This window comes from Syngnathoides biaculeatus, chromosome 13 (genome assembly GCF_019802595.1).
Source record: "Syngnathoides biaculeatus isolate LvHL_M chromosome 13, ASM1980259v1, whole genome shotgun sequence".
Taxonomy (NCBI): domain Eukaryota; kingdom Metazoa; phylum Chordata; class Actinopteri; order Syngnathiformes; family Syngnathidae; genus Syngnathoides; species Syngnathoides biaculeatus.
In genome coordinates, this window is record NC_084652.1 from 28,124,209 (window position 1) to 28,139,844 (window position 15,636).

At 53.8% G+C, this 15,636-nt stretch overlaps 3 protein-coding genes across 6 annotated transcripts; 2 read left to right on the forward strand and 1 right to left on the reverse strand.

The window, feature by feature from the left end:
* Window positions 1-72: 72 nt before the first annotated feature.
* Window positions 73-3,166, forward strand: ccr9a (chemokine (C-C motif) receptor 9a). The gene is made up of 4 exons (XM_061838880.1): window positions 73-997; window positions 1,482-1,531; window positions 1,608-1,919; window positions 2,142-3,166. Exons 1-4 carry the CDS (start codon window positions 937-939, stop codon window positions 2,907-2,909), a joined length of 1,191 nt encoding a protein of 396 aa, XP_061694864.1. The 5' UTR covers window positions 73-936; the 3' UTR covers window positions 2,910-3,166.
* A 309-nt stretch (window positions 3,167-3,475) lies between these two features.
* Window positions 3,476-9,414, forward strand: bfsp2 (beaded filament structural protein 2, phakinin). Its single transcript, XM_061838870.1, has 7 exons — window positions 3,476-4,147; window positions 6,547-6,629; window positions 6,697-6,853; window positions 7,880-8,041; window positions 8,276-8,401; window positions 8,483-8,718; window positions 8,799-9,414. Exons 1-7 carry the CDS (start codon window positions 3,689-3,691, stop codon window positions 8,905-8,907), a joined length of 1,332 nt encoding a protein of 443 aa, XP_061694854.1. The 5' UTR covers window positions 3,476-3,688; the 3' UTR covers window positions 8,908-9,414.
* Window positions 9,415-9,544: 130 nt separating this feature from the next.
* Window positions 9,545-15,575, reverse strand: klhl18 (kelch-like family member 18). Of its 4 annotated transcripts, XM_061838836.1 has the most exons (11): window positions 15,438-15,575; window positions 14,913-15,158; window positions 14,157-14,287; window positions 13,917-14,057; window positions 13,619-13,817; window positions 12,805-12,965; window positions 12,589-12,725; window positions 12,289-12,511; window positions 12,109-12,213; window positions 10,357-10,468; window positions 9,545-10,286 (listed from the first exon to the last, which is right to left on the reverse strand). In XM_061838836.1, the coding sequence occupies exons 1-11, from the start codon at window positions 15,441-15,443 to the stop codon at window positions 9,900-9,902; spliced, it is 1,848 nt and encodes a 615-aa protein (XP_061694820.1). In that variant the 5' UTR covers window positions 15,444-15,575; the 3' UTR covers window positions 9,545-9,899. The 4 variants fall into 4 exon arrangements, with proteins under 4 accessions (XP_061694820.1, XP_061694821.1, XP_061694819.1 ...); XM_061838837.1 differs by having other exon boundaries at window positions 12,805-12,860; window positions 14,913-15,501; XM_061838835.1 differs by having other exon boundaries at window positions 14,913-15,501.
* Between the last annotated feature and the right edge of the window lie 61 nt (window positions 15,576-15,636).

The following is a 15,636-nucleotide window of genomic DNA, read 5'->3' on the forward strand; positions in this document are numbered from 1 at the left end:
TTATATATTTTTAATATTTTCATCAATGTCAAACAATGTCCAAGCTTGCCCCGTTTCAAAAATAAAGCAATACAGGGAAGGGCCGTAGTAGTATTGTAATAACACCGATATTACATTATTACTGATTGCTATTACTGATAAGGATCCAAAAGTTATTGGCAAAACTGCTTGTATGCCATGCGGTCTACTCGTACGTATCTCTATATCTATCATTGTATCCAGATATGTATAAATGCGGTTAGTAAATCAAAACTTTCATGTGGAACGAAAATGTTTCACTTGATCCTAAGCGCGTTCAATACATAAAACTCGACATGAAAGTTTGGATTTACTAACCGCATTTATACAACAATGATAGATACAGAGATGAATGTCACTGTTGACGTCGCGATGCCGGCCGGTGTCTTCTTTTTTCATGTCATCTTGAAAATGAAGGACGCACGAAATAGTGAAGGCTCAAAAACAAGAAAAACGCCTCGCGTGCAAAAGCTCGCCGCGCTCTCGCTTCCTGTTGCGCAAGCGGGCGACGGGCGCCCCGACGTTCGTGTCACGCAATCCGACAAACAGGAAAGCGTCTTCACGTTGGTTCTCTGGCTTCGACGACTCGGTGACATCATCCGTCTCGCGGGGCCGTCCAGGTGTTCGTCTCGCCGCGTCGGAGACGGACGCGACTCGCAATCGGTCCGTCCGTCCGTCCGTGGGACTCGGGGGGGGGGGGGGTCGTCCACCTTCCGAGACGACGGAGGGGGTCAAAGGTCGAGGCCCCGGGTAAAGGCCCGCGCGCCGTGACACAAGCGTGGAGCGTGTCAACACGGTCACGTGGGCCCAAGTCAACTGCAACGTGAGCTCGGTTTCAAAGAAAAAAGGGGGAGTGGCCGGGAGGGTCTGTGGCTCCGCCCCCTCGTATCACTTCTGTTTTGACTCGGCAGCGTTTTAATGAACATCAGAGACGGACGGACGCACGACAACCTCGAAAGGCAACGTCGTCGACGACGCTGTGAGTCCCGACGTCTCCGACCGGCTCGTTGTGTGTACCGAAATGGATTTCGACTCGTGGGCGCGTTTTCCAAGTAGACTCCCTCCTGCGTGCGCGTATTTTTCGTTGTTGTGAAAAGAGAGGGCAACAAAAGTTTGGGGCTTTTTTCATTTCCCTTCCCGTCATTCAAAACTGAAGAAGTCGTTTCAATTTCCAAATGTCACCGACAGGAAGCGCTTCCCCATGGTGGACTATTATTTTGAAAAACAAAGCTTCATCTTTCATTTGTCCGTCCTTCTTTTGAAAATTGGGATGAGAAGTTTCTCGAAAGCAGTCAGTGCGCTCTCGTCTCAAAAAAGTTTCTCTCCTTTGAGTAAACGCGTTCTTCTTTTGGATTTTCAAAGGTTCTGATCCTTGACGCTCGCTCTTATTTTGAAAATCGGACAACTGTCCAGTCATCCGCAGTTGGCTGCTCTTAGTTTGAAAAGCAACATTTGTGTTTCAGCTGGAAGAAACGCGGGGATGGAGGACTTCATGACGGACTCTGTGACCGAGGTACTAAGCCCCGCCCGCTCACTTGGAGCCAAAGACTTTGACGAGTGACCCACCCCCATTCCGTCGACCCTTTTAGAACCCCTTGTACGACGAAGCGACGGGCAGCACCGACGACTACGAATTCCCGGACCTGATGTGCAACCTGTCGTCGGTGCGGGCCTTCCGGCGGGCTTGCGAGCCGCCGCTCTTCTGGATGATCGCGCTGGTGGGCGGCGCCGGGAACCTGGCAGTGGTCTGGATCTACCTGAATTTCCGTCGGCGTCTCAAGACCATGACAGACGTGTTCCTGCTCAACCTGGCCGTGGCTGACCTTCTGTTCCTGGTCACGTTGCCCCTGTGGGCGGCTGAGGCGTCTCACGGCTGGACCTTCGGCGCCGCCCTGTGCAAGGTGTGCAACCTCGTCAAAGAGTGTCCGGGTTTGATGTCTCCTTGTAGTCTTTAGAACTTTTCATCCATCCGTCTTACTTAGCTTTGTGTTGCGCTTTTTCCTCACCGAGAGAGTCTCGGTGGGGGTGGGGTTTGAGTTATTTCGCGGAGCCTGAATGGGGTGGAGAAACGGTATCGAGAACGGACGATCCTAACGAAAGCTCGCTGTCTGATTTTTCGGAAGGTGACGGCGGCGGTGTACAAGGTGAACCTGTTCAGCTCCACGCTGCTGCTGACGTGCATCAGCGTGGACCGCTACGTGGTCATCGTGCAGACGGCCAAGGCCCGCAACTCACAGGCCGAGCGGCGTCGCTGCGGAAGACTGGCGTGCGGCGCCGTCTGGCTGGCCGCCGTGCTGCTGGCCGCGCCGGAACTGGCCTTCGCGACCGCCGCGCCGGCCGAGGCCGACGGCGGCCAGCGCGACTTCTGCCGGATGCTGTTCCCGCCGCACGTGGGGAGGCGCACCAAGATGGCCACGCTGTGGGTGCAGGTAATCATGGGCTTCTGCCTGCCCTTCGCCGTCATGGCGGCGTGCTACGGGGCCGTGGTGGCCACGCTCCTCAAGACGCGCAGCTTCCAGAAGCACAAGGCCATGCGCGTGGTCCTGGCCGTGGTGGCCGTCTTTCTGCTCACTCAGCTGCCCCACAACGCCGTCCTGGTGACGGAAGCGGCGCAGGCGGCCAACGTGACCGTCACCGACTGCCGCGAGCTCAAGCGCTTCCTGAAGGCGGGCCAGGTCCTGAAGGGCGTGGCCTACCTGCACGCCTGCCTCAACCCCTTCCTGTACGCTTTCGTGGGCGTACGCTTCCGCCGAGACCTCTGTCAGCTGCTGCGGGCGTGCGCCCGCCGACGCCCGCGGGCGCCCTCGGACCAGCCGAGCCGCTCGGGTAAAAGTCCGCCGGGGTCCGCCAGAGCATCCGACAGCGACACCTCGCAGGCGCTGTCGCTGTAGGCGGGGCTTCCTGTTGGCGCCATCGTCGGGACTTCCTGTTGGCGCGGCGACGGTTGCGAGGACAGGAAGTGTGACGGTGCAAAAGTGCAGACGAACTCCGAGCAGACAAAACAAGCCGCAAGAACTTGATTGTCACGCCTTTTTATTCACTTCCTTTCTACGCTTCCTGTTTTCTCCTCAATATCATCTGATGACTTTTACGGTGAGGGTTGGGGTGGGGGGCATCTACAGACCGATGAGCGGTGGAGGGGGGAGGGAGCGCCACCGTCTCCAGGCAGGTAAGCGGGCGCTCGGTCAGCTCAGCGGGCGCTTCCTTTTTTTTTTTTTTTTTTTCTTTGATGACATCGCGGGATTCAAAATAAGAAGAATAAACTGAGTGAAGAAATGGAAACTGGACAAACGTTTACAAAATTAAAAAAAACCCTTTTTGTTCTCACCTGACCTGTTTTGTCTGCAGAAGCTTCTTCATGGTTTGCCCCCAAGACTTCCTGTCACCTGACAGGTCACCTGGTGGCCTAAACAGGAAGTGGCGTTTCAAGCCAGAACGTTTCTTTTGAAAGGAAAAACAAACAAACAGCTGAGTCACAGCATATGTGTTTTTGTTTTTTTTTTTGCCTCATATGTGCTGACGCGGCTCCGCACACGCACACAAAGTGTGACAACCGAGGTCAGAGGTCGGTGCAGTAACACAAACGTGGGCTGAACAAAAGCACCATCTTTCCAGAATTCCGTCCTGCCATAAATGCGGGCGCGCGAGTCCCTCCGAGGTTTAGTCCGTCATGCCTCTGCCGCGACGCCGCTCCTCGTTTTTGGGCCAGTCGGGGTCCTCGACCTCGTCCGAGCGGCCCGGCTCCGCGTGCGTCCGGGTGGCCCCCGGCGGCGCCTCGTCTCGGGGCGTCTTCGTGGGCACGGCCCCCCCGATGGGCGGCGCGTCCAGCCTGGGAACGCGCGTGTCCCGCAGAGCTCTGGGCATCAGCAGCATCTTCCTGCAGGGCACCAGGAGCAGCGCCGCGCCCCTACCGGCCCGGGCGGGTCAGGGCGGGGCGGGGGCGGGGGCGGGGGCCGGGGCGAGCGGCGGCCTCAATAGCTGCTTGATGGAGTACCGGGACAAAGTCCAAGCGCTGGAACAACTCAACCAGCAACTGGAGGAGCAAATCCGGATGAGTCTGGACCGCAAGGCGTCCTGCGCCGGCGCCTGGGGGCCGCTCAGAGGCCAGTGGGAGGACGTCTACAGGCAGGTGAGAGGGGGGGGGGGGGGACCCGCTGGGGGGACGGTGCCGGACGGCTGAAATCATTTTCCATAGTGTTGATCATTGGTGGCCAGGAAGAGAGCTAAAACCAAACCCTTTTCGATTGTACGTCCACCCAGGAGTGCTCGACACCAGCAATTCCAGGTAGACTTTGCACCTACGTACACGCGTATAACTTGAGGCTAGAAAAAAACGTCTTTTATTCCTCTACTATAAATCTTCAGCTCATTTCTCGGATCGGCACGCACGGCACGGAAAGGTGTCAAACTCGAGGCCCGGGGCCCAGATCCGGCCCGCGGAGGCAAATTATGAGTATGAACTTCCATGATTTTTCTTCAAATCTGTACCTAAATATCAAATTGTCATATCATAAATGTTGCAAGCATTAGCAATATTTTAAAAAGACAATAACTTTCATTCCAAAACCAACTCATAAATTTCACATGTAAATATGATGAGGCGGAAGATTTTAACGAAGCCGTAACCGCGACAAAAATGAGTTTGACGCCCCTGGCGTAGCCAATCGGAGACGGGAGGATGCGTGGCCAAATAGATGGCAATCATTTGCCCGTGCGCACCGTCACAAGCGGCGGCTCTCACACAGGAGACTGTTCTGGTTTTTGGGCCGGATGGGGGCGGGGGCATGTGAGCGAATGTCGCGCTAACCCTACGCCCGACATTTCACAAATGGCTAACGAAGACTGAGAAAAGGCTTTTGAAGGTTTTGAAAACCTTACACAAGTGGGTAAAAATGCAAAGTCACTATTATTCTTCGAGTGTTTTTTTTAAAACCGTAAACAAAGCAGAGGAAGCACCTTTGCCACATTGAGCACAAAAAGAAAAACAAAAAACATGTATTTTCTTTTTTTTATGTTTGGAAGCAAACCAATCCCCAAAAGTCTTTCTCCCCACTTATTCAAGAATCTTTTGGGATCCATTTTAAACAGCCAAATTATTTAGCCCCACCTAAAAAAAAAAAAAAAAAAGACCTACCCACACCACCGGCCAAATTATTTCACAAACTGTAAAAAGAGGCAACCGGACGGTACTCGCGTCACGGTTCTCGTCGGGTCTTTAGATGAGTTGATCAGTTGGGCCGGTTGGGGGCCGAATTAGGGAACTTGACTAAGCCTACATTCAAATCTTGCGAGCGGTGTGAAAACCGCCAAAGCGCTCGAATGACTCCGACGCTCAGCTCGAAGATGCAAATATTGTACAAAATGAGAACGCAGCCTTGAAGGCTCACACGCAACATTGGAATGCTCCAATACATAACAGTGATGACACTTTGTTGTCACTAAATCAATTTTGTTTTATGGATTGGGGTTAGATGAATGTTTGTTTTTTTTTTTTTTTTGGGGGGGGGGGGGGGCTGAAATGGACCAAGAGCATTCATCCATCCATTTTCTCAGCCGCTTATCCTCAGGAGGCTCGCCTGTCCCAGCTGTCATTGGGCAGGAGGCAGGCGGGGCGCACCCTCAACTGGCCACTCGAGAAACAAGCAACCGTTCATTCACACCTCAGCCCGACTTCGGGTTTTAGGGATGCGGGAGGAAAGCGGAGTACCCGGAGAAAAGCCACACAGCCACAAGGAGAAGATGTCAAATCCACAGACGGGACTGCGATCTGAAGCCCAGACCTCAGAAGTGTGAGGCCGACGCTCTCAACTGTCGTCTACTGTGCCGCGTTTTGATGAAAATGATTTTCTCCGCGAGTCCACTGAGTGGCTCGCAAGTTCCAGCTGGTATCGAAATAATGGATGCAAGTTCTTTCTAAGCGCGCATCTCAAAATGTTTCATTTTTCTTGCTTGTGGCTTGAGAGGAGAATGACATCAAACATGCAGTCGCCGTGGTTACTAGTAGGCATGGCAAATATGCGGTCTTCCGCAATAAAAGCCTTCTGAGGTGAGAGTCGCTTCCTGTCAGGTGACATCACCTGCGTAGCGTTTTGATGTCTGATTTGTAAATGATCGTGAATCGGGCCGGGGTTCAAATCCCGGCCCCGTCTGTGTGGTGTTCGCATGCTCTCCCCGCGCCTGCGTGGCTTTCCTCCCGCGTCCCAAAAAGGACGCTGCCGATCATCGGAGACTCTCAACTGCGATTGCGAGTCCGAATGGTTGCTTGTGTCTGTGTGCCCGGCGATTGGCCGGCAACCACTTCAGGGCGTAACTCCGCCTCCTGCCCAAAGATGGCCGGGATAGGCTCCGGCGCATCCGCCACCTTTGTGAGGATAAGCGGCTCAGATAACGGATGGATGACGTTGAACCGATCCCGCAGAGCGAGACGTCCAAAGATTGTGTCACGCATCCAAAATACGAGCGTAGTAGCAGCCGGATTCCGTCACGAGTGACTGACAGCAGCGTCTCCACGGCAACGCGTGTGTTCAGGTCAGCGAGGCCATCCTGGCCAACGCTCGTCTCACGCTGCAGACAGAAAATGTGCAGGCCAACGCAGAAGACTTCAAGGAAAGGTCAGAGGTCATTAGCGGCGGCGGCGGCGTGCGGCGCCGAGTCTCAGTCGGATTTGTGCCGCCGCAGGTTCGAGAGCGAACGACCCTTCCGCAAGGCGGCGGAGGACGAGATCGCTTCGCTCTACAAAGTCCTGGAGGATGCCGGCCTGACCAGGGCGGAGCTGGAGGACCAGATGGACGCCATGAGGGCCGAACTTCAACAACTGGAGCGGCAACACGAGCAGGTCAGATGCGCCGGCGCGGTCGTTTCTGGACGTCCGGGCCGCTCGCGGCTCAGACCACAAATGCCGTCGTGGAGAGGGAGGAGGTCGAAATGGCTTCGGGAAAAATGAAACGATCCATTCCCCGATGACCCCACGGCTTCATCGACGCCTGTCACAAATGAACCTTCTGCTTGGCTGAATTACGAGCAACACCTTTAGTGTTTCAATCCATCCATTTTCTTCGTCTTATCGCGGGTGTGCGGTGGCTTGAGCAGGGACGTCCAGACTTCCTTTTCCCCAGCCACTTCATCTGGCGTTCCCAGACCAGTCGACGTGTCCCCGGGTCGTCCCCGGGGGAATCACCTTCCGGCGGGACGTGCCTGGAACACCTCATGGGGTTCGGGAGGCGTTCTGAACAGATGGGCCGGCCACCTCGATGCGAAGGAGCCAGCTTCTCGCCCGTTCTCTAAGCGAGAGCCCGGAAACCCTGCGGCGGAAACTCATTTCGGCCTCTTGTATCCTGGATCTCGTTCTTTGGGTCACGACGGGTGGGAACGTAAAACTGAAAGCTCCGCCTTTTGTCTTAGCTCCTTCTTCACCGCAACGGAGCGATCCAAAATCCGCATCGCTGCTTGTGGCTCTCCGCTTCCGTTTTTCCCTCCCAAAGTCAAATACCCCCAACGTTTACGCGTCACAACTTCCTTGCAGATGGTCATGATTGGTGTACGCCGTGGGGCCCTCGTGTGCCTGTGCCAGTACGCAGTCAAGTGTTTCCAAGTAAACCGCGTTAACCGGTGGGGTTCACCTGGAACTGGTCAGCAGCCAATCCCAGGGCACATATAAACAGCCATTCACACCTATGGACAATTATTCGATTATGTTTTGGGAATGTGGGAGGAAGTGCAATACCGGCAGAAAACCTCCGCAGGTGCAGGGGGGGACCACGGGTGAGATTGGATTTGAACCCGGGGTCGACGCACGATTCATAAGGTTAAGGTAAGGGCTCGCAATCGGCCGCAAAATTGTCACGTTGTTCCCGCCCCGCAGGACGTGCGCCTCCTCTACAGTCAAATGTCCGGACGGGAACTGGATCAGCCGGACGCTCCCATTGAAACCAGTCTAGAGCAGATCCTGGCTTACATCCGGAATCACTGGGAAAAGGTGACGGAGAGGAACCGAGCAGAGACGGACAGCTACCAGGAATGCAAGGTGATGGGATGAAACGGGGCAAATTCATTGAACAATAATCACGACATTCTACTCTCTGTACTCGTGAAGAAAGGCGGTTAGGGAAACAATAAGTACAGTCCAAATAATTGAACACGGGCAAGGTCACAGTGGCGAGGCAGTCTGGATACGATGAGGGTGAATGCAGGACGAGGATCTGACACCAATTCACACTTCACTAATCGGGCCCGTCCCCCCCCCCCCCCCCCCCCCCAGGATGCAAAGTGCGTGAGCCGGCTGAGTCCGGAAGAGGAACAGCTGGAGGCACTGAAGGTCCAATGCTCGGACGCCGGCTGCAAGATCCAAAGTCTGCAAGCCGAGACCGAATCCATCCGAGCTCTGGTGAGCTCGCTCGGATCTTTGACGGAAGCCGGTCGGCCGGCCAGAATGCGTGGTTGACGCTGTTTATGTTGTGCCTTGCAGAAACGCGGCCTGGAAAACTCGCTGGGCGACGCCCGTCACTGGCACGACATGGAGCTCCAGAACCTCGGTTCGGTGGTGTCTAAGCTGGAGGCGGAACTGGCGGACGTGCGTGGCGAGATGGAACAGCAGCGCAGAGATTATGACGGTCTGCTCACCAACAAGCAGCGCCTGGAGCAGGAGATCCGACTCTACCACGGAATCCTGGACGGAGAGGAACGACGCTTCCAGCCTGCCGAGTGAGTCGCCCCCCCCCCCCCCCCCCACACGCCCTTTCCAAAATAAAGCTATGATCCATGATCCAAATGTGCCCGTCTAGGGGTTCCGGTTCACAGCGAGACCTCGAGGGACTTTCCAGGACTCCGGCAGATCAAGGAACGCCAACGCCGTGCGGACCGAAGGACCCCGCGGGCTCCTCTAATCCTTAATCCTTTGGGGCGCTGAAGACAAAGATGAGGAATCATGCGATATTAAGATTTGTACTTCCTGCTGGTGAATAAGACAATAAAAAGTCTTTGGATTTTGTGATGCCAACAAGACTTTGACTCTTGGTTTTGGAACACGGGTGCAGTTAACGAGGTCACATCATTCAAATGTGACATTACCGACATCCGTTCATTAGCATATTTGACCGAGTGAGTCCCAATTAAAGCAGTTCTGGTTTTCAAGACACGTTGGGGGATACATCCATCCATTTTCCGGGCCGCTTATCCTCACAGGGGTCGCAGGAGCGCTAGAGCCTATCGCAGCAATCTTCGGGGAGGAGGCGGGGCACACCCCAAACCGGTTGCACATTGAAATAAACAACCATTCGCAGTCACAATCACACTGACGAGACAATTGAAGTCGCTCCAAAGAACGCTCATTTTGGGGTTGCGGGAGGAAACCGCAGTGCACCCGGATAAAAACCCACGCGGGCACGAGGAGAACATGCCAACGCCACACGGGTTCGAGCCACCCACGCCGTAACCCGTCCGTCACTGTGACGGCTTGTGGGCTGTAACGAGGGCACAACAGAAGATACGCAGCGCTCCAAAATGGCCAAATTCTACTCAGAACAGAACCTTCTGGAAGCCACTTTATTTCTTTTGCACTTGCAACAAGTTTGCTCCACGTTCACATTCTCCAGACATTGTTGATTTTTGGACTTAATGAGGACACAGGTCTCATTCCTGTTGTTACCAAAATAAAAGCCTCGTGAAATGACAACAAGGACGGCTTCTTGTATCGTGAAGCGGACGTACGGGCCATTTCCCGTCCCAAAGGAGAGGAAGCGGCGAGCGACCGTGGACGCGACCGCCATCAAGGCGCCTGCCGCCGGTCGGCCCGCAATGCTAACCGTCGGCCGCGGTTGTCCAGTGCGAGCCCGACTCCCGGCCTTCTCACCCGACGGCGGAACCGCCGGCTGCGACTGGCCCGTTTAGGTGGGTTGCAGGGGGACGCAGCCCACGCCCACCCCGCCCTCGTGGCAGGCCATGGGCGCCATGAAGGTCCACCGGCCCGTGTCGGGGTTGAACATCTCCACGGATCCCAGGTTGGTCTGCCCGTCGTAGCCGCCCACGGCGTACAAGCGGCCCGACGCCGCCACCAAGGACACGCGGCTCCGTCGCGTGTTCATGGCGACCAGCTGGCTCCACTGACCCGACGCCGCGCTGAAGACCTCGGCGCCGCTAAGGAACCCGGAACCGTCGTAGCCGCCCACGGCGTACAGGTGGCTGCCCAAAGACGCCGCCCCGTGGCGACAACGCTTGTTGGACATCGACGACGAGCTGTGCCAGCGGTTGGTGTGATGGTTGTAGTACTCCACCTGCGGGGTACAAGCAACGAGAATGAGAATGGAGATGATCGAGGAGAGGACAGAGGAGGACGTGACTGACCGTGTTGAAGATCTGCAAGCCGTCATGTCCTCCGGACACAAAGATGCGGCCGTCGAAGACGGCGACACCGGCAGCGCTGCGACTGGCGCTCATCTCGGTCACCGCAGACCACCTACGACACACACACACACACACACACACACAGGAAGTAGTATGCCGGAGTCGACCCGAGATTGATGCCGTAGGCCCCCCAAATGGGGCGCGCGGAAAAAAAACATCCCTACTTACTTTGCGGGACATTTATCGATACGCTCGACAGCTCTGGTTTATTTCCTACATCTACTGCAAAACCTTCCACGAGAATATCGGACTGCAATATTGAACAATTACGAGCCAAGTAACGTCCGAGCCATGCAGGAGATTAGGCCCACCAAATCAAGTTGGCGTAGTCGGATGGATCCCAACAGTGAAGCCAGACGACGGCATCAAGAAATGTCTTGCCAATGTCTACTTGCTGGCTTTGCGCCGTTGGGAGGGCTGCAGCGGTGCTTTCTCCCATTTCCTGACTGCACTGGTTCTTCTTTAGCTCTGACAACAAGGCCATTCTGGCCCGATTGCTCAGTTTGGCCGGCGCTGCCAAGGGTTCCGGTCATTGCAAATGTCTTCCATTTCAGGATTACGGAGGCCACAGGTTTTGGGGTAATCCGTGCCGGGACTGAGCTCTTCAGTTCTTTGTTGGACCACTTCTGGCGGTGAGGCATCGCGACTTTTTGTGACATTTTTGTTTGTTTGTTGGTGTGCCTTGAGATTTTTTTTTTAAAAATGCAAATTATGCCCCTCGGCTCCCAAAGGGTCGGCATTCGCCGCTCCGGTCAGATCACCCGTTCGACACAACGGCACCATTGCATTTACACACAACCGCGAGCGCTAGCGCTAGCTTGCTTGGCTACGTAACGTTTTGACGCCTGCTTGCGAGCCGAATCGTCTTAAAAGTACGTGAACACGCCTCAAGCGAGCCCGACGCGAACGTCCTCCCCTGTCCCGAGTACCGCTGACCACCACGCCCCATTTTCTTCTTACAATCCACTCTTGTCATTTCCATGGTAAAAAGTGTAGTCGGTCGTATTTGAGTTGACAAGATGAAGCCCAATGATGGTACAAAACGCGATGCGGTGCTATCCCAATACAAGATTTGATTGCGGTAGTCTTCTTCTTCTTTTCCTTTCGGCTTGTCCCGTTAGGGGTCGCCACAGCGTGTCATCTTTTGCCATCTAAGCCGAACCTTCTCCTGCATCTTCCTCTCAACACCCCAACTGCCCTCATGTCTTCCCTCACCACATCCATAAACCTTCACTTTGGTCTTGCGGTAGTCTAGCGTAGCGCAATCGTGAAAGGGCAAATTTCTCTTGCGGTCGGATCCCCGGATTACGTGTCGTCTTGTCTCCCCCGTGTCGCCGACGTTTTTCAAAGAACTTTACTGGCCGTCAGATAGTATGTCAAAAGACATGAAAAAAAAAAAAAAAAACAACCTCCAAAATAAAAACAAACGGGCTTTTGGATTAAGCTACACTGTGCACGACGGCAACGCAGAGTGACGTCATTTTACAAGAATCAAAAATCGTCTTGTGACGCAAGATTGTCACCGCCAGACCGGGAACCTCCGCTTTGCCAAGAGAGCCAAGGGAGATCCTCCGACAAAACGCCTCCACAAGCCTGAACTCCAGTAACCCATGCGCAACGCGAGACTGAGGACCACAGCCACCAACGAGAGGACAATCTTACTCGTGCGCCTGTGTTTGGTTGGTTGGTCACCTGTCAGTGTGGGGCGAGTAGCACTCGACAGAGTTAAGAGAAGATTTTCCGTCGTAGCCGCCACAAACGTAGATGCGGCCGTCAACCACCACCGTTCCCATCGCGCTGCGGAACACCACATCGCTAATCACATTCGGGATTCACATCTGATCAGTGAGCATTGATCGGAAGTCTGTTGACCTGCGCTGGCTGTTCATACTGGATACCCTGGTCCAACTGTCTGTCTCGGGGTTGAAGACCTCAACGGTGCTGAGTCGCGATTGCCCGTCGTAACCGCCGATGGCGTAGAGCAGTCCGTTGACCACGGCCACGCCCACCCTGCTGCGTGCCGTCTTCATGGGTTGGCAGCGTTCCCAAAAGTTCCCCGCGGGATCGAAGACCTCCACCACGTTCAAGGAGTCCCCTGCGGGAGGACGCCAGGTTAGGCCCGGGACCGACCGGACCGCTCTGCAGCCTTTGACAGCCCCGCCCCCGTCGCACCGGAGCTGTTGAGTCCTCCCACAGCGTAGATGAGCGCCATGATGGACGTGCAGCACCTCTGACGTGTCTTGAAAGCGGGCAAGTGAGGACGAGGTTCCGACATCAGGTGAAAGTCTTTGGCCTCATCCAGGAGGTCCCTAAGGGGGCAAAGGAAGGAAGTGAAGAAGAGAACGGAAACCATCTGGCGCCATTTTGTGTGACATCAACCGCTCTGACCTGCATTTAAGACAGCAGCGCACGAGTTCTTCCTGCTGGACTCGCTCTGTCAGGAACTGAGGACGACAAAGCGGCAGTCGGATCTTTGACAGCAGCTCCGGAAGCAAAGATTCCCGTTTGACTCGATCGTGATGGACCCAAGACAGGACCGCCTCAAACACCTGTGCGGGACCAGGACGCGCCTTGAGTGGTAGCAGACATCGGGTTGAACCCGTTTCGAGACACCACCACAAATCAAATAGCTTCAAGTACACGACGGGACGTCTTCAATAACGGCAAACTGCGTAGAACAGCTGCGGACGTTTCTGTCCGTCACCGATGAATATGTATGCCTCAAGTAATTGTCCAACGGCAGACGTGGAAGAGGAGGTTCTCTCCACGTCCATCTTGGCTGTAAAATTGCGCCTCCAACAGAACTTGTTTTGATCATTTGAAATATTCACCAAAAAGTCACTTTTCCTTTTCTTCCCAAAAGCTGGTTTACTTGGCTTTGGTTTTCGCTGAAACCAACCCATCTTCTGTTGCTGCGTACTCTCAAGGTCTACTTCTGCTTTGTCACTCGGAAGGAAAAGAGTAACAAACCGGCGCAACGTCGCGAAATCAAGAGAAGGGAACAACACGGCGCCGGATCCAGCCAAAAACCCAAAGCTGCTGGATACAGAAAGCAGAAGGCACACTCAGTAAGGCTCCTACTTTTTCTGCCAAAATGGCAAAAGCGTTATCAAGGACAATACAGAGTTGGCAGAAGCCATTAAAAGAGCAGATTTTTCAAGATGCCACACGAAGGACGCGAGAGGCAAACCACGTGTCTGACCTGCTCTTCAGTTTTAACGTTGAGTTCATCGCAGGCGACGAGCTCGAGCAGCTCGTCTGTCGTCAAGGTGAGGAACTCTTCCGACAAGGACACGTCCACAAAGTGCTGGTGCAGGTAGTTGTTGGCAGAATCATAAAGCGTGGTGCACATCATTGTCTCTGCGAACTGACGCACCCCCAAACAGTTCTTTGGATGCAACCTGAAGAGCACGCAGCCACCGGTTGACCAATGCGTGTCAGGTGATGTGTCAAAACCAAACCAAAAAAAAAAAAAAAAAAAAAAAGTCACGTGACGTCACCTGTCCTGCAGGAAGGAGCAGCAAGCGTCTTTCACGTTCTGCAGCTGCAGAAAGCTGGAACCGATCAGAAGAGACTGAACGTTCTGCTGGTCGATGGCGACATGGCCGCTGTACGCAAAGTTGATCAGGGCCTCCAGAGCGCTAAACGCAATCACACACACACACACACACACACTTGGTATTCAGTGATCTCACACTGCTTTGCGTGCTTTTACGCGAGGTAGGACCAAATCACAGTACCTGGGGTCCATGCCGTGCATGAGGATCTCATCCTGTTTACACTCCACCATGTCATTGGTGAACATGGCGTGAAAGTACGGGATCGAGGCGGCCAACACGATGCGGTGGGCGCTGAATTTGTGCTCGCCTGCCTGCGTACATCAAAGTCCATCGTGTTGAGATGAAGCGCAAGCAGGTCAGCGCTTGTCAAACTTTGGGGGTACAGGGACACGGCTGGGCAAGACACAGGGGCGGAATGGCAGCAACGCTTCCCTCAAGTAGCTAGTAACCAACAGGATTTAACTAATGCCCGGTTGAATCATGTGTGCCTTAAATTGTTTGAAAAGAGCTTTTTTTTTTGAAAAAAACAAAAAACAAAACAAAAAACATTACATAGATTATAGCGCGGCACACCCATCTCCACAACGGTGTGCACCTCATATTTTAGATTGAAAGCCCACCATGAACGTTTACACTAGTGTATCGTGCAGTACTTAAAACACACAATTGACTTTTTTCATTTTTCAGTTCCTGTTGATCATGAAGGACCTGTCGCGGACCGTCGACAGGTTAAAGGTCAGTTAGCCCTCGCGTCACCCGCCTTCGATGATAACTTCTCAGGACACTTTTTCAATTCATCACGTAACGTTCGTAAACCACCGATAATTCCCATTAGCGTGAGCTCAGCACTAAATGCTAGGCGAAGGCTACCTTGAGGCTAATCCGACGCTAGCTTCCGGTACTGTTCTGTCCGTTTTGCTTCACGTGGAGTTGTACCTTGAGCGTGACGTCACACAGTTTTCCCTGCCGTCGGACTTCCTCCATGACGACATAGCCCCTGGTCGGCAGGTCGTGCACCGAGAAATGGACCAAGTCTTCGAGCTCCTCGCAAACACCGTCTCCCATCGTCAGCGTCGCTAGCTGCGAACATTGAACCCTACGAGCCGCCGTAACGCTCAGACGCCACTTCCGCTTCACCTTCGGAACAAGAGCGTCGCGTCTACGGACATCCCCGAAACCGTCCTTGAAAATTGGAATCCACATTGGAAAAACAAAAAGTGGAAGTTAACGGCCCCATTTGTGCTTTGGCTTCTAATGTCCTGCTAAAGCTTCTTGTTCGAACATAGACGAGCCATCCGTCCGGTTTGCATAGCATTTTGCCGGCGTTCGGCTTCCAAGTCAGTTCCACCCACAAACGACCGAAATAACCTTAAACCTGTACGGTGTCAGGACACAGAGAAATGTTTCGATTCGGCTGCCGGGTCGGTATTGCACGTGGGAGTCTGTTGGCAGTTGCCTTACCTGCATTGATAAAGTTGAAATGGAAAGTTTAAAAAAAAAAATCAGGGTGAATAATAATAATAAATCAATCAATCAAAGTCTCAGATTCGCACCCACGTAGACTTTGCTGGCTGGCCTCCAGCAAACCCAACTAGCGAGGATAGTTTTTTTTTTTTTTTTTTTTTTTAAGTAGGTCCCTTTTCAACACGATCTTATGATG